Source organism: Diabrotica virgifera, chromosome 3, assembly GCF_917563875.1.
Source record: "Diabrotica virgifera virgifera chromosome 3, PGI_DIABVI_V3a".
NCBI classification, from domain to species: Eukaryota; Metazoa; Arthropoda; class Insecta; order Coleoptera; family Chrysomelidae; genus Diabrotica; species Diabrotica virgifera.
Genome location: NC_065445.1, coordinates 229,930,507 through 229,952,719, shown reverse-complemented (window position 1 = coordinate 229,952,719; position 22,213 = coordinate 229,930,507). Strand labels below are relative to the sequence as shown.

At 33.1% G+C, this 22,213-nt stretch overlaps 1 protein-coding gene across 1 annotated transcript; it reads right to left on the bottom strand.

Annotated features, from left to right (window-relative positions):
• Positions 1 to 9,472: 9,472 nt before the first annotated feature.
• LOC114335912 (uncharacterized) lies at positions 9,473 to 21,186 on the bottom strand. The gene is made up of 6 exons (XM_028286197.2): positions 21,082 to 21,186; positions 17,181 to 17,322; positions 16,858 to 17,064; positions 16,329 to 16,705; positions 10,429 to 10,552; positions 9,473 to 10,282 (listed from the first exon to the last, which is right to left on the bottom strand). Exons 1-6 carry the CDS (start codon positions 21,094 to 21,096, stop codon positions 10,107 to 10,109), a joined length of 1,041 nt encoding a protein of 346 aa, XP_028141998.1. The 5' UTR covers positions 21,097 to 21,186; the 3' UTR covers positions 9,473 to 10,106.
• Positions 21,187 to 22,213: the final 1,027 nt, after the last annotated feature.

Genomic DNA, 22,213 nt, shown 5'->3' with positions numbered 1-22,213 from the left:
CTCGGAAAATAGCACCCGCTCAGCTGAATATTAATGACTCTCTTATATATGTTGTTAGACTCTACCTATATTATTTTTTAACACTTAAGTACTATGGTTAAGTTGTACGTTTAAGGTCTATATCGATAGGTATTTTAGATAGATAGTCCAGGGCGCATCTATTTTGAGATGGACGTTGAGAGGTGACTCATATTTTTTTGTAGAAATTGCTTGAAAATAACTCATATAATAATAATTGAGTTATCCTCCCACCCAAAAAGGTCCGGAACATTGTTTAAATAATCACAATGTCAAAAAATGAAGGAAAAATTCGATTTTTTCTTAATTTTTTGATTATCCACTTTTGATAACTTTAAAAGTATCCACTTCCCAAAAAAGTTGCACTGACATAAAAGTTGCGAAATTAAATTTTCTGTAATATAGGATTGGTTAAAAATTTTGAAAATTGTCACCCTTGTTGCAAAATAACAATACTTGCGAAAAAACCATAAAAAACAAGTATTTGCAATTTACGTTTTTCAACCATTTATACTATACTTAAAACGTTCATATTTTACCCAGGAAGACTCTATGATATAATAAAACAATACTGTAAATTTCATTAACATCAGTTTAATAGATTTTGCAAAATAAATTTTGATATGCAGCTTTCGCAAAAAAAATTCATTTTTTCAAAATGTTGCAGGATTGAACACAAAGCAGATAGTAAGTTGAAATTTTTTTTGCATATAGAAGAGTATCACGTGCAATTTGCAAAAATAAAATTGGTTAACTACCGCGGCGTCAGGAATTTTTTTAAATAAACATTAATTTTTGGTGCTACTCACAGGACAGCGGTGTTCGATTCACACAAGTTGATTTCCATCAAAACTTCTTTCAATGTTTATCTAATATATTATTTTCTTACTCTATATTTTGTTGTATTTTAATATTTTAATTCCACAAAAATCAAACTAATTTGATTATTGTTTGTGAAATATTGTCTAAACAATTGCATATGTTTAAAAATAATAAACTTTTATTCTATAAGTTAAAATATATGAACAAAGAAAGTTTTTGCTAAAAAATGTAATTTTAATAGACGAAGTATAGGTTTTTATTTTGCAATAAACAAATTTATTTATTTATATCAAAATGTACTAAAAATTAAAATTTATCAATCGCTATCAAAGGTCATTGGAATGCCCAATCAGAGCAAACGTATCCGCTGTCCTGCGCGTAGTACCAAAAATTAATGTTTATTTAAAAAAATTCCTGACGCCACGGTTCTTAACCGATTTTAATTTTGCAAATTGCAAACGAAAGGTACAGTAATCTTCTATAAGTAAAAACAAATTCAACTTGCTGTCTGCTTTATTTTTAGTCCTGCAACATTTTGAAAAAATGAATTTCTTTTGCGAAAGCTGGATTGCAAAATTTGTTTTGCAAAATCTATTAAACTGATCTTATAGAAATTTACAGTATTGTTTTACTATATGATAAAGTTTTTATGGGTAAAATATGAAGGACTGAAGTGTAGCATAAATGGCTGAAAAAAGTAAAATGCAAATACATGTTTTTTTATGTTTTTTTCGCAATTATTGCTCTTTTGCAAAAAGGGTAACATATTTAAAAATTTGTAACTAATCCTATATTGTAGAAAATTTAATTACGCAACTTTTATGTTACTGCAATTTTTCTCGGAAATGAATACTTTTAAAGTTATCATCAAAAAACGAAGAAAAAAATCGAATTTTTCCTTCATTATTTGACATTTTGATTATTTAAACAATGTTCTGGGCTTTTTTGAGTGGGAGGATAACTCAAATATTATGAGTTAGTTTCAAGCAATTTCTGCAAAAAAATATGAGTCACCTCTCAACATCCAAATGCACTAATATTTTTACAGATGCGCCCTGGTCTAAGATCGATTGTCGATAGATATTTAAAGCTACCGTTGTTACTCTCCCTATTATTAAGCACAAGACGGAAACTGGTGTTACGAGACGTTGGTTATATAAAGCGTATCCGATAGCGTCGCCTTGGGCGATCCACCGGAGATCACTCACTGACCCAGGAGGAGAATCTCGCATTCTTTGTCGTCCACCATGAGCAGCTGGTTCACTACTTTCGTGTTTTCCACTTCTGCATCTCCCCATCTCCGTAGTATATCTGTAGTTCTAGTTCTGTTCCACAGTGTCTTACCATCAATTTTTTATCCTCTGTGTCGCGATGGATGACGTGAAAAGACGTGAAAATTCTAATAGATGCATAAGTTATCTAGAAAAAAAAAAATGAATTTATTAGTAGATATGTCGAAATTGGAGAGAATAAGTTAAGATATAATTAAGATATTATGGCATGTTTACCATCTAATGTGATCTATTACTAAATGTTAAGTACAGTGGAACCCCGATAAGTCGGCCCCCGATAACCCGGAAGTCCGGCTAACCCGGACCGATTTTTATCAGATAAACATTTTGATTTTCAATATTTTGTATTTTTCAATTTAATTGTGGCTTATTTCCAATCAAAATAGTTAATTATCAGACAAACCTTTCAACAATAAAAATGTATGTAATATAATATTTGAGAGATAATGTGTACTTATGTGTGTAATTTGAACTATACGATATTAAAAATGACTCATAGCACACGCCGCAGAAACAACAGCCACCTGTCTGTAGTATCTATTCCTTTTTATTTCAAACTGTCAGCATTGTTTAGGAAAGACTATTTAAAAAATTCTTTTATAAACAATGGTCTTTATGTAGTATTGTGTGTCTTGTATTGTTCGCTTCCATTTGCTTACGTTTGGGTTTGGTGTTTTTTTAGTAATTTTAATGAGTAGGTAACTGTGCATATTTATAAATATATTTCATGTTATTTCAATTCTAACGGAGTTTATCTGTAAGTGTTTGGGAAAGTATGCAACGTATTTTAGTATTTTAGTTTATTAGTTTTTTATAGTTAAGCATATGACTACTTAATTGTGTAATAGCAAATACCCTCTTAGTTTTCTTATAATAAATATATACATAGTTTAACTCCATTTTATATAATAGATTTCATAGTTAAATCCTTCTTTGCTACACCACTGGTTGTTCATAAATATTTTCTTGTTGAAAGAGAAAACGCACTCACTTTGACAAAAGTTTGCTTGGCACATGTATCAGGCTAGAAAGTGTTTCAAGGAACCACATGTGTTTTCTTTGCCCCGAAAGGGCGGTACCTGAACCTTGCCAAGGAACAAGGAAGACAAAACTCAACTCAGTACGAAATTCTACGTCGAACGAGACACATTTGCCTAGTTCACCACTAATCACCACCCGGGTGACCGCCCGGGTCCCGTCATGGAGATGCTGCCCACTCCTAGAGATACCGGCCAATTACACCCATTTTAAAGGTATGTGCGATATTTTCTCTAACATTGATACAATTTATGAACATATAGCCAGGTCAACCTTTTCACATTTGCGTACAAACACACACATTTATTCATTTTTGCTATACTAAATGCACATATATATCTTATCTCTACAAATCTAAACAGTCCATTGTCTCTACTATCTAACTAATTAAACCCAGCGACCATTACTCATCAATCAGAAGACATTAGACGCTTCAGTAAGTATACCGTATTTTATTAATTTTTACCATATTCTCCGGCTATCTCGGATTTTCGATAACCCGGATCGGTCGCGGTCCCGATTAATCCGAGTTATCGAGGTTCCACTGTAATTAGAAGAGATATGAAGGTAAGACCAAAGAAGAAATTGTGGAATATGTATAGGCAAAATATGTTTCTAAAGAGGATTAATATCGGTATGATTCAAGATAGACATTTATGAAGAGATTTAATATTAGATAATCCATATTGGAATAGGCATTAAGACAGAGAGAATGATAATGAGTAGGAAGCGGATTTTATGCTAAATGCATACTGCATGCATATTTCGCATATTTGAGAACTTTACTAAATTTTGCATATTTTTAAACCAATATGCATATTTTGTGCCTATTTAAAAACATTTAAGTAAAAAAAAAATTAAATTTTTTAATTCGACACAAAATATTTCCCCGCACAGGCTGTTCTATTAATTAGAGAACTACCTGAAGAGAGACGGCTTATTCACTGCCTTTTCATTTTTTCTTAGAAAATAGCCGATCTTTACAAAAAGTACTTATAGTACTTATAGTACGCCGTTATAAAATGATTGTAGGATGTTAAAATGATGAAGGATGGTGTACCGGGAAATCCGAATTTTATTTACTTTTATTATATTTAGTACAATTTGTATCCCAATTTAGTAGGATACCTATAATTCTGGTGATTCTTTTAAATCCCCTATTGTTAAGAGAATTTACACCTTTAACCATAGTTTTACGATTTTCTAACGCAAATTGAAATATCCATGCTTTAGATCAGATCCCGTCTTTAAACGGCTTTAAAACTTTGAAGGACATATGCGAAATTTTTAATGGAAATTTTGAAATTGATTTTGGTGCAGAATTTTCGGCTTTAACAAGTTATTTTAAATACGCCCCAATTACTTCTGTTGATGTTGAAAGGAGTTTTTCAAGTTATAAATATATTTTATCTGATCAAAGAAAATGTTTCCTCGTAAAAAATTTGGAAAACACATTGTAGTGAATTATAATCATATTTTTATTTTATTTTAAATAGGTAACTATTGGGATAAGTTTTTGTAAAAAATGTGAATAAATTGCATATGTAAAAAATAATGATTTTATTTGAAAGATAATAAATAAGATTGCCGCCCCCCTATAAAAGAACCCCCTAGATTAGAATAGAACAGAAAATTTGTGGTTTCTCGAAATGCAAATTTTTTGAATTTTTGTGCATATTTTGCGCATATTTCGTAATTTTTTACTGCATATATATGCGCGTATTTCATCAAAATTGATCGCATTTAAATCCGCTCCCTAATAATGAGTTATTGCAAAAAATAGTATATTGTACAACAAGTGAGAAAAAAGACATATTTAGAGGGCCGCAAATCAAACGAGGGAGAAATAATGTCATTTTCTCATGTATTGTACACTGTATTTGTTCTATAGATGCGGTTTTTCAAGAGTTCAAACTACGAAAATAAATAACTTAGGTACTTTTAGGTATTATATGCATAAATTGAAATAAAATACATATACATGTAGGTATTTAATATTCTTAAAATTTATATACGCTATTTATTTGAAATTCTAATTAACAGTTATTTTTGAGCAGTTTTGAAAGGTAATTCCTTGCTTCAACACATTTTTTTTGACAACATTAATTTTTGTGTTTGTATTGTGCATGTTACCATGGAAACGGCTATCATATGTATGTGAACCGTAGGAGAACCCGTGAGAAAAAATATTTCTCACTGCAATGGCCGCCTTTTCTCACTGCGTGAGGAATTGTTCGTTTTGGATGTATGTAGGTAGTGAGAGAAGTTGCACATTTTATAGCATCCATAGAAAAACGTTTTTTTTTTATTATGACCAACAATAAAAATTGGAGTGAAACGAGCTAGTTTAAGCTGGAACAGTGCACATACTTCTCAAGTCATATTTTGAATGAACTATTTAATTAACGGAGCCACTTAGCTTAATTTTTGGGCCTAAGTTTATTTTCGCTGTAGGTAGTTATTAAAGGAAAGACAATATTATACTAAAAATACATTTATTTGTCACCGTATTCATAAACAAATATACAAAAATATATAAAATATATAACATACACTTATATTGCACGATATTTACAACATGGAACAGTTTTTGATAAAACTAGAAAATCCTCATTAATACGGCGAAAAATTTAGAGTCTTTACACAAGAATTTCGCAGCTCGACCAAAAACAGCACCATAAGATTCGATTTGACCAAGAGCCAAATCGATATTATAGCGCTACCGGATGGTACAAAACGGCAACTCGTCATACGAGTTTGGTTTTTGTATCAAACAGCAGACATACCAGCATTACCGTTCAGTTTTTGGAGGTAATAGCTACAGATTCTTCTTCTTTTACGGCACTACAGCCCAAATTGAGCCTTGGCCTTCTTTATTTTTTGCCTCCACCCTTGCTTGTCTCTTGTCTGTGGCTGCTGTTCTCCATACACGGACTCCTAAAAGGGCTTGCGCGTCGCTGTTTACTGTGTCTTCCCAGCGCTTTCTTGGCTTTCCAACCGGTCTCTTTCCCTGCATTCTAGCATTCAGTGCTCTTTTAGGTAGCCTATTCTCTCCCATTCTTATCACATGTCCGGCCCATTGCAATCTTTGTATTCTAATGAAGTCTGACAGGAGTGCTTCCTTATAAAGTTGATAAAGTTCGTCGTTGTATCGACTTCTGAAGATTCCGTTTTTCCTCACAGGTCCTAGTATTCTCCTCAGTACTTTCCTTTCGAATGTGCCGAGTTTGTTTTTGTATGTTTTTTTCAGGACCCAGGCCCCATACCCCTGCCATAGCATGTCATTGGTCGAATTAAAGTTTTATAGATTCTCATCTTTGTATTTCGGTGGACACTTTTAGACCGAAATATATGGGAGAGGGTAAAATAAGCTTTGTTTGCCTGCGTTATTCTACTCCCAGGTATGTAACCTTTCCAACCGTTTCAATGTCATCTTCATTTATAATGTTTTGTGTGACTATATTTCTTCTCGTCTGAGTCATTATTTTTGTTTTTTCTGTGTTAATTTACAGACCTAGCAATTTTGTTTGTGTTTTTAGCTCTGCATATGTTTCCTGTGCTCCTGTTGATGTTCTACTCATAACATTAATATCATCGGCATAAGCGGCCAGTTGAACCGTTCAGTTGGTCAGTAGGTTTCCTCGTCCAGTTTGCATTTGCCTAACCGCATTCTCCAGTGCCAGATTAAACAATGTTGGGGCCAGCCCATCTCCCTGCTTTAGTCCCTGCGAAATTTTGGAAAAGTCTGTCCGGTGGTTTTGTATTCGTACACATGCCTAAGTTTCATCCAATGTGGCTTTAATGAGTCTTATTAGCTTATGTGGTATTGCCAATTCAGCCAATATATAGTATAGTTTGTTCCTTTTGACTGAGCCGTATGCCCGTTTGAAGTCTACAAACACGTTGTGAACATCAATATCGTGTTCCCATGATTTGATTAAGATCTGTTTGACTCTAAATATTTGATCCAGTGTCAATCTTTCCCGTCGCAAGCCCGTCTGATACTCTCCAATAATATTTTCTGCTAGTGGTTGGAGCCGCTGGTTTATAATATACGTGAGGACTTTATATGCTGTACATAGTAGAGAGATTCCACGGTAGTTTTTGCACTAGAGTTTGTCTCCTTTTTTATAGATCGGGCATACTATACTTTTCTTCCAGTCGTTGGGTATTTTCTCTTCTTGCCATATGTCTTTGATGAGCGCATGGATGTGACTTGCTAGGTGGTCGCCACCTACCTTATACAGTTCTGCTGGTATTTCGTCAACTCCCGGAGCTTTATTGTTTTTCTGGGCCTTAATAGCTTCGAGAACTTCCTCTATAGTTGGAACTTCTACTCCATTATTTTCTTCATTCTCTTCTACGTAGTTCATACCCATTTCATCTTCCATGTCTACTTGTGTTCCAAGTAGGGTCTGAAAATAATGCTTCCAGGTTTCTGTGACTCTGTGACTACATAGACTTGTTTGAAGTTTATACCCACTTCTTGTATTCTTTAGGTATTCGTATGCCCCTCTAATTTCGTTGTTTTGAAATTTGCTTCCATTTTTTATATTTGTCTATTTTCATAGGCTTTTTTTTTCTTTCTACATATCTTGTCAGCTTTCCCTCTTGCGACTTCAAATAATATTCGTCTTTCTCGTGTTCTTCTTGTTATGTACATTTTGTGTGCTTCATTTCTTTCCTCTATTGCTTGTCTCCCCTCGTCATCAAACTATGCACCTCTTCTCTCCTTTTTCTTGTTTCCTAGGTGGACGCTGCTGCTGTCAGTACTGCTGTTTTGATATTACTCCATTTGCCCTCTATTGATTGCAGTTCTAGAGTCCTTAACTCATTTACGACTTCTTGTTCGATCTTCTCTTTACATTCCTGGATCTTCAGTTCTTCCAGGTCCAGTTTGTTTGTTCTTTGTTGTCTTTTGTTTCTTTCCCTGTTAACTCTGCATCTAAATTTGGTTTGTAGTAAAAGATGGTCTGATCCACATCATGCTCCTCGTCGTTTTCTCACATCGGAGATACTACTGGCTGCCCTTTTGTCTATCAGCACATGGTCAACTTGATTGGTTGTGATTCCATCTGGTGAAATCCATGTCATTTTATGTATGTCTTTATGTGGGAAACATGTGGAACTTATAACCATGTTTTTACTGGTGGCAAAATTTATCAAAACTCCCTATTCTCGCTTCTTTCATTGTGCTGTGAGTGTTTTCCTATTGTACCATAGAACTGCGGCTCCTTGCCTATTTTAGCATTCATATCTTATTGTGAAGATAAAATTTGAGAGCAGAAAATATATAAAATGATAGAAATTCCTAGATGCATCTAGCCAAAAAAAATGAGGAATGAATTTATTAGAAGTCCAAGTACCTATTGCATTAAATGATGTCGAAATTGGAGAGAATTAGTTAAGATAGAATTAAAATATGGCATGTTTACCATGAATGTTTTTTCATTGATGAATGCTGCATCAGCTAGTTTTCTAGTTTTTTCATTGATGAATGCTGCATCAATGAAAAAACTAGAATCATTCGAGCTGTGGGTGTACAGAAGAATTCTGAAAATATCGTGGACAGAACACGTCACAAAAAAAGAGGTTCTGAAAAAGATGAATAAAGAAATGGAAATCCTAAATACCATCAAAACAAGAAAATTGAAAAATCTCCATATTACACGACATATTACACGTGGAGATATACAGCTTGCTCCAATTGATTATGCAGGGAAAGATTCAAGGAAAGAGAAGCATAGGGAGACGCAGAATATCGTGGCTGCGCAACCTGAGAGAGTGGTCCGGATGTACATCAAATGAACTTTTTAGAGCAGCCGTCTCTAAAATACGACTAGCTATGATGATTGCCGACCTCCGCCGCGGAGATGTCACTTAAAGAAGAAGATGTATACCATCTAATGTAATCGATTACTGAATGTTAAGTAATTAGAAGAAATATGAGGGTAAGACCAAAGAAGAAATTGTGGAATATGTTTAGGCAAAATATGTTTCTGAAGAGGATTACTATCGGTATGATCCAAGATAGACATTTATGAAGAGATTTAATATTAGATAATCCATATTCGAATAGGCATTAAGACAGAGAGATTGATAATGAGTTATTGCAAAAAAAATGTTTTTTTATAATGATCAGCTATAAAAATTGGAGTGAAACGAGCTAGTTTATGCTGGAACAGTGCACATACTTCTCAAGTCATATTTTGAATGAACTATTTAATTAACGGAGCCACTTAGCTTAATTTTTGGGTCTAAGTTTATTTTTGTTGTAGGTAGTTATTAAAGGAAAGACAATATTATACTAAAAATACATTTATTTGTCACCGTATTCATAAAAAAATATACAAAAATATATAAAATATATAACATACACTTATATTGCACGATATTTACAACATGGAACCGTTTTTGATAAAACTAGAAAATCCTCATTAATACGGCGAACAATTTAGAGTCTTTACACAAGAATTTCGCAGCTCGACCAAAAACAGCACCATAAGATTCGATTTGACCAAAAGCCAAATCGATATTATAGCGCTACCGGATGGTACAAAAAGGCAACTCGTGATACGAGTTTGGTTTTTGTATCAAACAGCAGACATACCAGCATCACCATTCACTTTTTGGAGGTAATAGCTACAGATTGCTACAATACAAATTCTCCACTTGACTGTATTTCGTCTTTTTTCCAAACTTTGCGCGCCTTTAGGTGTCACCTCGTAACCAATTGCCATATTTTTTGGGGGGTGGATGGTCAGCTTTCGACAACGATTACCTCGGATCTTTCCAATGAACGCATCTCAGTTTAGGTCCTAAAATCTACAATACTATGTTGGGTAAAATACAAATAGCGGATGAAGTGGTTTGCAGCAAACTGTAGTGCAGCAGTTACTGGAAGGCAACCACTGCAGAGGTAACTTAGTAAGAAAATTAGTATGGACCGGATTTGCCAGGTGGGCCGTAGCTGGATGAAATACCACCGCCGGATCCACCGCCGATTCCACCTCCGATTCCACCTCCGATACCGCCTCCTCCGATGCCGCCTCCAATTCCGCCTCCGTGACCGCCTCCGATACCACCTCCGATGCCTCCTCCAATGCCATCACCTAGAAAGAAAAATCGATTGAGAAATGAATCAACAAAATATAATTATCGATTATGTAAAAATAAATACTTAATTGATTTAATATAGTATAGAGTGGATGTATGAATATTTCACGTTTTTATTTAAAGCTCCAAGTTAACAACTCACCTCCTCCGATTCCTCCGCCGATTCCTCCTCCAATACCACCTCCAATACCACCTCCAATACCGCCTCCAATGCCACCTCCAATACCGCTTCCACCTCCGAATCCAGTTCCACCTCCGGCGGTTTTCTGTAATGGAAAACAAATTTTAGAATATTTTTTCTCAAATGTTACATAATATTAATAAGATTTATTCAATTTTCTTTTAAATAGATTTTCTTTTTTTATATCTTAATCTGAAATAGGTCTTCCAATAAATACAAAAAAGACTAAAATCCTAGTCCAAAGCCGATCGGAGATAGCAACACGACCCTATCTGACAGTTGACAGCTTAGAAAAAGTAGATAGCTTTATCAATTTAGAAGTCAAATCAGGAAAGACAACATTGACGATGTCAATGTTGTTTTTCCAACATGTCAACGTTTCAACGATGTTACAGTGGTTAACAGAAGAATCATCCTAGCCAATACGGCATAAGGACTAAGGACTAAGATACGAATCTATCTGGCCGATAGTGAGCTAAGGATGTGAAATTTGAATATCAACTAAAAAATATATAAACCGCATGAGCACATTTGAAAGAAAGGTATAGCGTCTTCAATAGACAGACCATGTTCTGTGGATGGAGGAAACAGGCTTCCAAAACAACCGTTGAATGCAAGAATGCAGGGCAAGTGACCTATTGCAAGAGCAAAAAAGCGATGGGAGGATGACATATGGATGAGGATGCAAGAAATTTCCTTGGCAGTTGATCGTGGAGGAGTATGTCTATAAAACTTAACAAATGTAGAGGTTTATCGAGAGAGGCCAGGGCTCGAATTAGGCTTTAATGCTGTAAAGCCATAGAATGGATTAAATTCTGACTCTATAAAGCATGCACAAGGAGAGTGCTAATGAAAAACCAAAATCAGAGTTAAAACATCACACTAAAAGGTAGTAAAACTATAGAAATAGATGTATGAAGAGCTATTAGGGAATCTTGTTCTGAAGAATAATATAGAACATTAAAAGAAACAAGTAAAAAATAATGCAGAATGTAGAAAAAACTGTTGCAGAATGGACCGAAGTTACCACCCAACCAAGAGTTGGTTGAAAAGCTGGATATCAGCATAACAAAAGCTGAAGTGAAAGCAAAAGGGGAATCCTAGAAAGGAGGTGAATACAAAAAACCTACATCTGATGAGATATTAATATAATGAGCTTGTTTAGTAAAATCAAAAGGTTCTGAGTTCATGACGAAGAAGGACTTCATGGTTGATTAACTTGCGAGATTCGTATGGTATTCATACAAGCATGCTATTTGGGGTAGCAATGAATAAAGTTAAGATAGCTATAGTAATAACCAATGTTCTGAAAGGATATGGTACATGAAGAAGAATAGGTTCAGGTATAGTAATAGTACCTACTATTGTGTACTTTCTGTTTCCTCAAAAGGTGTATAAGATTATCCGCCTCTAATGCTTTAATTTATAAAGGTCTTATGTTGGAGATTATTATTAGCACTATCATGTACTGTTTCTATATCGGACAAACTGGATTCAGACAGAGAAATAAAACGAAAAATGTCAATGACTAAAACTACTTTTATGAATATGGAGACATTCGTTTGCAAAGATCATCTCAGTTTAGGACTAAGACAAAGAATAGTTAAGTGCTATGTTTGGTCTGTACTTTTGTATGGTGCAGAGGTGCGGACACTAAAAGTGTCGACCGTAAATAGAATTTGAAGCAGAACAGAAGCATTGAAAATGTTGATTTAAAGAGGGATTACTGAATATGCCTTGGATAGCAAGAAAAACTAATGAGGAAGTACTAAATGTGATCAGCAAAGATAGAGAACTGCTAAAGACTGTTAAATTCCGGAAAATGTCTTATATGGGACATATAGTCATGGAAATCGATAGAACTGATGCTTTAAGGCAAAATAGAGAGCCGTAGAATCGAGAAGCCTTCGCAATAGTGATTGCCAACGTCGGATGACACGTGAAGAAAAGGTATCATAAAAAAATCAAATATATTCGACAAATTTGACTATTTCTAAACCATTATATTAAGATTATATAAAATAGGAAATTTTCTTAAGAAATCCTAATATAATAACTATTTTTCACCATCAACAAACATGGACAAGAACGATTACCTTCTAATTAGGAATAAAAATGTGTAATTAATCACCAATCTGAGCATCAAAGCTACCGCTGTTACTCTCCCTATTATTAAGCTCAAGACGGAAACTGGTGTTACGAGACGTTGGTTACATAAAGCGTATCCGATGGCTTCGCCTTGGGCGATCCACCGGAGATCACTCACTGACCCATAAACGGTAGGAGAATCTCGCATTCTTTGCCGTAGTCCACCACGAGCAGCTGGTTCACTACTTTCATTTGTTTCTTGACCTCTGGCTTCCGCGTGAGGATCTGCCGAGTATTCTCTTAAAAAACAAACGATGCTAAACGGGTATTTCACGTAAGAAAGTCAATTATTGGTTACTTTCTCCGTGAATATATTAAACAGATGATGGGTATATTGGTTTTAAACGAGGGCCGATTTTTGAGAAAGTTCGAAAAATCGTGAAAATGTTTATTCGAAACTGATGAGGAAGTAAATATGCGAAACGAGTCATCGTAAAGAGATATTTATGGCAATAATTTGCGCAATTTGGAATAATTCGCGTAAGGAATGAAATATCTTTCGTATTTTGAAAGATTTGTGGGATATAATTACCCAAATTTGCCTGATGGCAATTTTACAAACAATAAGACCATCACAAGAAAGTGGCAGATTAGAAGCCTTTAAGTTATGGGCCTACAGAAGGATAATAAGAATAAGTTAGGTGAATAGAGTCACGAATGGTACATGAAAAATAAGAAGAAAAATGGTGCTGAAACCTTTAGAATATTTCTTCCCAAATGCAAAAGAACAAAGACAATCTAAATTAAGACTGACATGTCTACACAGTTGTTGCATATTGAAGTGAAATATGGACACACATATCAGTGAGAAATAAATAAGCTGATGTTATTTGAATGCAAGATTCTCAGAATGATATTTGGCCCTCGAAGAGATGAATTAACAGGAGAGTGGAGAAGGCGCTGCAATGCTGAATTGGTGACTGTATGGTATTGAAAACGTCGTCAGACATATGAAAGCTAACTGAATAAGATGGGCAGGTTATGTGGTAATATTAGACAAAGAGAGATTGTTAAAGACAGTGTTTTTTGAGATACCAGACGGTAGAAGATCACTAGACCGTCCCAGAAAAAGATGGAAGGATGATGTTCAGACGAAGAAAAATATTACAAGATACAGAAATGAGATACTTAAGAAAAGTAATGGGAGCAAGAAGATTAGACAAAACAAGAAACGGAGATATAAGACATGAACTACAGGTAAAATCGCTCAACGAAAAAGTTGAAGAAAAGAAGTTAAAATGGGCTGAACACATGATAAGAATGAGTTGTGACAGACAAGTGAAAATGGCATGGGAGGCCAAAGCAGTGGGTAAAAGCACGATGGGCGGACCAAGGAAAAGCTAAAACAATAGTGTAAACGAAATACTTAAGAACAGAGGAACATCCTGGCAAGAAGCAAAAGTTTTAGCAGCAGATAGGAAGAAGTGGCGTACATTTGCAGAGAGTATCATATAAAGGAAAAAAACCTCTACACCTATGGGTAAAAAAGGCAATCGATTATGTATGTATGTAGAACAGAAAACAAGTTTTTCATCTATTTTAATGTCCTAACTTTATCGATAGATTGAATTATTGAGGGGATTATCAGAAGGTAATGTACTTGACTATATACACATAAGCCTTCTTGTACATTAGCAGTTATTTTAATATCGAAAGGAATGATAGTGCGTAAAATGCACAGTTGACTGAGATGAATAAATAAAGAAGTTACTTTATCGTTTAAAATTGAATATATATCAGAGAAGAAATAAATGGCGCTAGGCCGGTCACACAGCCAGATATGATAATGGTAGACAGGGAGAATCCTGGAAAAACAGACTAAGGGGGACGATAAAAAACATGGGAAGACCTCAAAAGGTAGACGACATAGTAGCAGTGGCAGGCATTTAGTGGATTAAATTACCGCAAGATATAGAAAGAAGGAAGCAATTGGGAGAGAGCTACATTCAGGAATGGATGGAAAATGGTTGACAAAGAAGAAGAAAAAGATGTCTAACTGTAGGTCGGATGGTTGATCATATAATAAGGAAACATATAGTATATAGAGGACGAAAAGAGGATTATAAAAATAAACTTACAAAGAATAATGATATTAAACATCAATAGATTTGTCTTCTTTAATAACTAGATATTAAGGTGTCTTCTTCGCTTATTTAATGCAGTTAGTTTTGGTCTTAAACAATTCATTGCTTTCTAAAACGAGGTCAAACATTTTTTCTCTTGAAATCGCAATTTTATTTATTGCATAAACTGTATTGCAAATGACACTATTCACCTACTTATTCTTCAGAAATGCATTTTTAATGTCCAATGCCATTTTCTAATCAAAAACCCGACATCTGACTCACATCTTAGGTGAAAGCCATGAACTGTACACCCATATCCCCTTGACCTCTAGTTGCCATCCATTTGTTTATATAATTATAGAAAATCGGAACTCCTTGTTGTCGAAGAAAGTGTTTGTTGTGGGATGTTGTAAAAGAGGTTTTATTGCTATTGCGAATTATCGCAGCAGTAATTCTCGTCAGTCCATTAGCACCTTCTTCTAGGTCACAATTCACAATCATTTGAATATTTAGTGACTTTCTTGAGGAAGTACGACACTCCGTGAATCTTGTTTGTTTCATATATCTAAACTTTCTTTTTAGTCATCGGGTATTCCTCTACAAAGTTCGGAAATAAAAATAGTTATGTAATATATAAAGCAGGTCTTGTAAAAAATGTTGCTCTGATGGATTGGTTCCGGTTAAGATGATTGTATAATAGCTGTATGATTTGATCTAGACATGAATGGACAAAAAAATGGTAATTGGACATTTATGATTATAATACAACTTAAGGACATTAGCTCTTCAGACTCTAATAATATTTATTATATTGGTTTAAATTTTGCTCAAAAATACGAACAGATATATTATGTGTTCTCAAAGATTGGTTTTCATCCTTTGATAATTACAATTAGCTGTTGTGGTAAAAGATAACTCGAGTAACTCGAAGGAAAGATAGAGGGTAAGAGTGGCCTAGGGCGTAAAAAGATGCCATGGACAGGGATCGACAGTTATGAAATGCTTCGAAATGCTGCTAAAAACAAAATAATTTGATCCTCAATACCTAACATCTCACCTGAAAAGACAATGTACGGCGCCCACACAGAAATACACGGCACCTTAAGAAGAAGAAGATGATAAAAGATATTCTTTCATTCTTAATCAGACTGGTGAAAAACAAGATAAAATGCAAAGATGGACACATATCTACCACACGAAATGGAAATTTGACAAAGTGAAAGAAATATTTCAAGCAAATATCTTAAGCTTATCTATTTTTTTAAGAACAGACATAATTTACAATATATTACTGATTCTTTGGAAACTGAAGGGCTAGCTTATGGAACATATGTTTTTAAAGATACAGCATACATATAAAGCAGATCGCATAATGAAATATGTGACACATTTCGAATATGAAACGCTTTGATACTAATGACTGAACATAAGTTCTGTTCAAAATCTTTAAATATTTGGATCTATTTACAAGTATGAAAGTTTAAAAAACAACGTTTGTAGTAAACGTAACAAGAAATAAAGATGGAAAGTAAAATTTGATGAAATAGCCGAGTTTGATAATAGATGCAAAATACTGAAAGCAACATTGATGTGATTGAATAGTTTGTTAATTTCCAATTCTTTTTTCACCTAGGCCGTAAAACTTACCTGGGTCTTGTATCTGATGAAGTATACTTCTGGTTTGCTGGGTTGTGTTGGTGCAGCAGTAGGAATAGTGATTTCGGGGCCTTCTTCTGGTTTCTTGACCAAAACGTAGACCAAGGTCTTTTCTTCGTTTTGTGGTTGTAGTGGGATTACTGGAGCAGTTGGGGCGGGTGCGCTTGGGGCCTTAATGAAGATGATTTTGTAGTGTTTCTGGGCTTGTCCAACGGAGATTGGTCTTTGAGGTCTGAATTCTTCAGGTTCTGGTGGGGGTACGTGGACGTAGATGTGCTTCTGGATGGTAGTGGTGCCACCTCCGAAACCGCCTCCGAATCCACCTCCGAATCCACCGTCACCGCCGCCTCCAATTCCACCTCCAAAGCCTAAAACAATAATTATTGATGTCTTGATAATTTGATGTTTTTAATAAAAAGAAAATAATTTATATCAATATCGATAAGATCTAAATTATTTTTTACTCTTAAGTTTTTTAAGAATATGCTGTTTTAATTTATGAGATATAAGGTTAGCTCACCTCCTCCGGATCCACCTCCAAATCCACCTCCGGATCCACCTCCAAATCCACCTCCGGATCCACCGCCAAAGCCGCCTCCAATTCCGCTTCCGCCTCCAATTCCGCCTCCAATACCGCCTCCTCCGATACCGCCTCCTCCAATTCCACCGCCTCCGTGACCGCCGCCACCGAATCCACCACCGCCGAATCCGCTACCTCCGCCAATGCCTGTAACGAAACAACGTTTTATTCATGGTCCACCTAATAATACATTGGCTGTGTAAATTTTCTGCGTAGAATTCTGCTAAGTGTAGAATTTGATAGATTTTAAATGTAGAACTTACCACCGCCTCCGTGGCCACCCCCGATTCCGCCTCCAAAGCCTCCACCGCCACCGGATGGAGCTCCGTAGGAGCCGGAGGGTGGGCTGTAACTGTAACCTGCCTCAGGTCTGGCACTGGCAAGAGCCATCAAGGTGGATAATAACTGTAAAGAAATAATAGAGATTACAAAAATATTTCCATATTTACTTCCAAAAATAACATAAATAAGTTTCCTTAACTTCCTTCAAGAAGACCATAATCTTCCACGATTAAAGGACGTATAGAAATAGCAAGGGCAAAATTTGTGAAAATGAAACACCTATTATGTAATAAAGACCTAAGGATAGATCTAAGGATAAGGTTGTTGCGCTGCTACGTTTTTACAACTTTGCTCTACTCATCTGAGGCATGTACATTGAAGCAATTAGAGATTAAGAAATTGGAAGCTTTTGAGGGTTGGTGTTATCCAAGAATGCTACGAATATCATGGATAGACAAAATTAGCAATAATGAAGTCCTTGATAGGGTTAATAAGGTAGACCACGAGGAAATCCTAAAACCAGATGGGAGAAGCAGATAGTTAAGGACCTTAAGAATATTAGAGTTAGAGAATAGGTAACCATAAGCAAAACAGGAACGAATGGGAAAAAATGTAGAAGATGCCAAGTAAGACAACCAGTTGTAAAACCAAATGGTAATGCAGATTGATTCTCCGCAACAAATCAATCAGAAGAGCCCAAAGAGGGCGACAATCGATCTACTAGTGTAGATGCCATGATGATGGTGGTGTAAAAGTTTTATGCAAAAGTGGATAAAAGTTACCAAAGATGGAACGTTTAACACGAATAAAAAATGAAAATAAGATAATAGGCAATTTCATAGGCAAAAGTTGAAAAAGAGTCAAGTAATAATATTCATTTTTTGAGACAAAACTTTAGAAAACATAAGCCATATCAGGTAACAGAATAAAGCAAGTGAAATATTTAAAATACACGAGAATATAAATGTTGAAAAACAAACCACAAGGTAGAATTTAAAGACTTTTTATAAGAAATAGCAACCAAAATCACGATCTGGAAGTAACTAATCATAATAGTAACTATAGAGAAAATAACATAAAATATGTAGAAAAAGAAGTGTGTAAATCATGGAACCCAAAAAATATTTTAGCAAAAACAATTGATGATACATTTTTAAAATAAAGATTCATATCAATCATGTTTCCTATTAGTGTATGTGTTCTTTTCAATTGTTCTATTTTCCTCTAATTTTATTATACAAGAGTGTCATCCGAGATATATCTAGTTCTTCGACCGTGAGAAGCTTTGAGAAACTGTGGGAGAAAGAAGCAAATATTTCGCAATGATTTATGTTCATTCATAAGCAGTTCACCGCAGGAGCTCATTGTTATGTAAAACTGTGTTTCAGTTCAGAGAGAAATTTTTTACAGACGCCTTGACATAGAGAAATATCGAATGAAAGTATGAATGGTATCGAACGAGTAGAGATCATTGTCAAAAAGTGAGAACGAGAAAAGAATTGTGTATTAGGTGAATTGTTAATTGTATTGTTTTGATTTAATATATGGATTTGTGTGCAGAAACGATGAATCATTATTTTCTAAAATATGGAAATCGGAGTTTTATAGTTTTAGAAACTTTAATAATTTTTAGGAATAAAATCTCTGAAATAAGCAAACCTTATGAATATTACTGTTTAATTTAAATGTTATTATATATGTATTATTGCAATAATTTTGAGATATGACAATATTGGGGTAGAAAATTCAAATCTGACATTTTGAAGTTTAATTTTGTAATGGTAAGTATGCTCAAAATCCCATGCCATGATTTTCGCAGTATTTTAATTCATCATAGTATTCAGCATAGTTTATTATTCAGAAAAACCACATTATTTACAGATTGTACTGTTAAAATAATAAGGATTGAATGGTACACTAGCGTTTCTTTATTATCGGCCATTCGCCTTTCCCGATTTGTCAGCAAGTGACTTCGTTTTATTCTCTATCTTCATTTCTTGAGCCTTTGTTAGGGCATGGTGGTATTCTAAACATTGTTAGCTTGCTATATTTATTGACAGCGATCCTGCGCCAGATGGGTAGCTTCCTGCAGGGATTTTTCCTTCATGTGGTCTGTCCATGGGTTGTGACATGTGACAGGTTGGTTCTGAGTTCTGTACAGAACACGCATTTTACCCTAGTTCTTAACAAAAAAATCGTGGGATCAACATTTCTTGAAGTCTACAGATGCTTTATTAATAAAGGTTATAACAAATATTTTAGAAAGTCATTAACATTATAGAAAATGGTAAATTTCATAAATCAAATATTTTCCTATTCACCTTTTTTATTTCTTATTTAAAAAACATGTGATGGTTATTTATTGTATTAAATCTTCGAGCTTTAGATTAAAACCATTTAAAAACCTGGTCCTCTCGGGTTAAAGTTAAAAAAATAGAATTAAAAAATATACCTTTACAAAATGGTAAAAATATTGATTGATATTGATTAGTATCTATTGATGTATTGCAGGACCTAGGTATTTTTTTTTAAATGCATTGAAAATTATTAACTTAATGACGTAAATTATTTTATTAATTTTTTAATAAAAAAAATATCTATTAACTCGACTTTTAAAAACAGTTTTTATTCCTTTTAATTAAAACATAATTTGAATATAGACAAAGCACAATTTTTCTGATTAAAAAAATTGCAATAAAATAATATAGATTTCAAAATTCTATTTATCATAAATAAAATTTAAAAAAATTAAAAATAAATAAAATAAAATAAAAATATATAATAATTGTAAATGAATGTTGAATCAAGATTTGACAGAAAAATAAATCTAAAAAAATCAAATAAAATAATAAAATTCACTGTAAAAGAAAAATAGACAATCAACCTGATATAGACATATCAAAAGAAACTTTAAAATGCACTGGCTGAAACAACCTTTAATAAAACGCAAAGGGAAAGGCAGAACGATAAAAATGAAAAGAACAAGAGAAAAACTTAAAATTATCAGATAAAGTAAAATAATAAAATACATCAATACAGATGATTTAAAAGAAGAGAAAAATGCAGAATAAATTAACAAAAATTTTTAGAATAATTTTAGTCATAATTAGCCAAAATCATATTATATATTATGAAAAACGAAAAATAATTAAAATTTGACAAGAAAAAGAAATAAGTTAAATTCAAATAAAAAAATGTGTAAACATATTAATACAACCAAAAATTAATATTAGGAAAATGCTTTAGAAATGAAGAAGTACCATTTTTTAGTAATAAGAAATTGTTTTAAACAAAAGAAGAAAAATAAAAAATATATATCCAAGTTGAAAAGAAAAGACAAAAAAAATTATTAAATAAAATAATACAAATAAAAGTTGCGCGCTTTAAAATAAATAAAGAATATAAAAATAACACAAAACTTAAGAAAATAAAAAAAGAAAATAGAAAATAAATAGAAACAGTGGAAAAAATATTCTGTAAGAATATAATAATAATTTTGGATGCAAAATATATGGAAAGAACCAAAAATTGATCGACTATAAAAATCAGTGACCAGAGCCAAGATTTTTGCGATTTAAAATAAATAAAGAAGGCAAAAATTAAACAAAGATAAAGAAAAAGAAACAAAAGAATATAGAAAATAAATAGAAACAGTACTAAAAATATTCTGTAAGAATATAATAATAATTTTGAATGCAAAATATATGAAAAGAACCAAAAATCGATCGACTGTGAAGATCAGCGGGCAGAGTTCACTGTAACCGCGTACGATACTCTCTCGAACAAAGAGCAGTACGGTAGTACTTATTAACCGTAGTATCCAAAAGTATCACATCACTATCACTTTCAGCCTAACATAAAAATCAAAAAGTGCCTACGTACCACAAACGGTCTCATGATGTAAAACCACTAACTAAAAATGATCATATGATGCAGATTGTACATCTCATTTGATTTAAATACGTTTTTCTCCCACTAGCTGCAAGAAGATTCACACTGGCTTTTACCTTCACTTCACAATAAGAAAAATTACTTTTACTAATTTACAATAAGGACTAATTTGGTGCAAAACGCTCTTCGGTGATGAGGGGCTAAAGGAGGTAAGTGATTTTTACCCTTTTGATGATTTTTTTGGGACATTGTTAGTAAGTGTACATATTTTACGTAAGGTCGTGAGTTTACACTTCAGAGTAATCGTCCATTTATTTGATTATACAATTACTTTTGTCGTTAATGAGAAGATGTACTTAATAAAAAATATTTGGCGTTCTTTAGATCATCGATGAAGAACTTGTGCTCTCAGTGGATTTCAGTGCAGTTTTTTTTGTACGATAGTTGGAGTTTTTAAACACTGTTTTTTGGAACTTTCAGTTTTTTTGTCAATATTACAAATGTGTCGTTATAATAAATTAAATAAAATATTTTATTTGTCTTATTGTAAAAAATTGGGTTTTGTTTTATAAATATTTTCTAGTATCTTGAAGATTATATTTTAGCATAATTTTATTCATCTTTTTCTTTTTTTTAATGTTTTTGCAAATATATTTGTTGTCTAAGAAGAAGCACCAAATTTTATATTAATTACTTTATTATTTCATGCTTTGAGGTACTCTAGATCTTAAAAACGTTTTCAAAACAAAATTTGTGGATTGTAGGAACACAATAAGCTTACTCTGTCTTCAACGTAATATTAATTACAAGTAATGAACAATTTTTAATGGGAAATAAGCCACAATTTCACCAAAAAATGATTTTATTATATTTATTTTATTTTATTTTATTTTGTTTTATTTTATTTTATTTTATTTTATTTTATTTTATTTTATTTTATTTTATTTTATTTTATTTTATTTTATTTTATTTTATTTTATTTTATTTTATTTTATTTTATTTTATTTTATTTTATTTTATTTTATTTTATTTTATTTTATTTTATTTTATTTTATTTTATTTTATTTTATTTTATTTTATTTTATTTTATTTTATTTTATTTTATTTTATTTTATTTTATTTT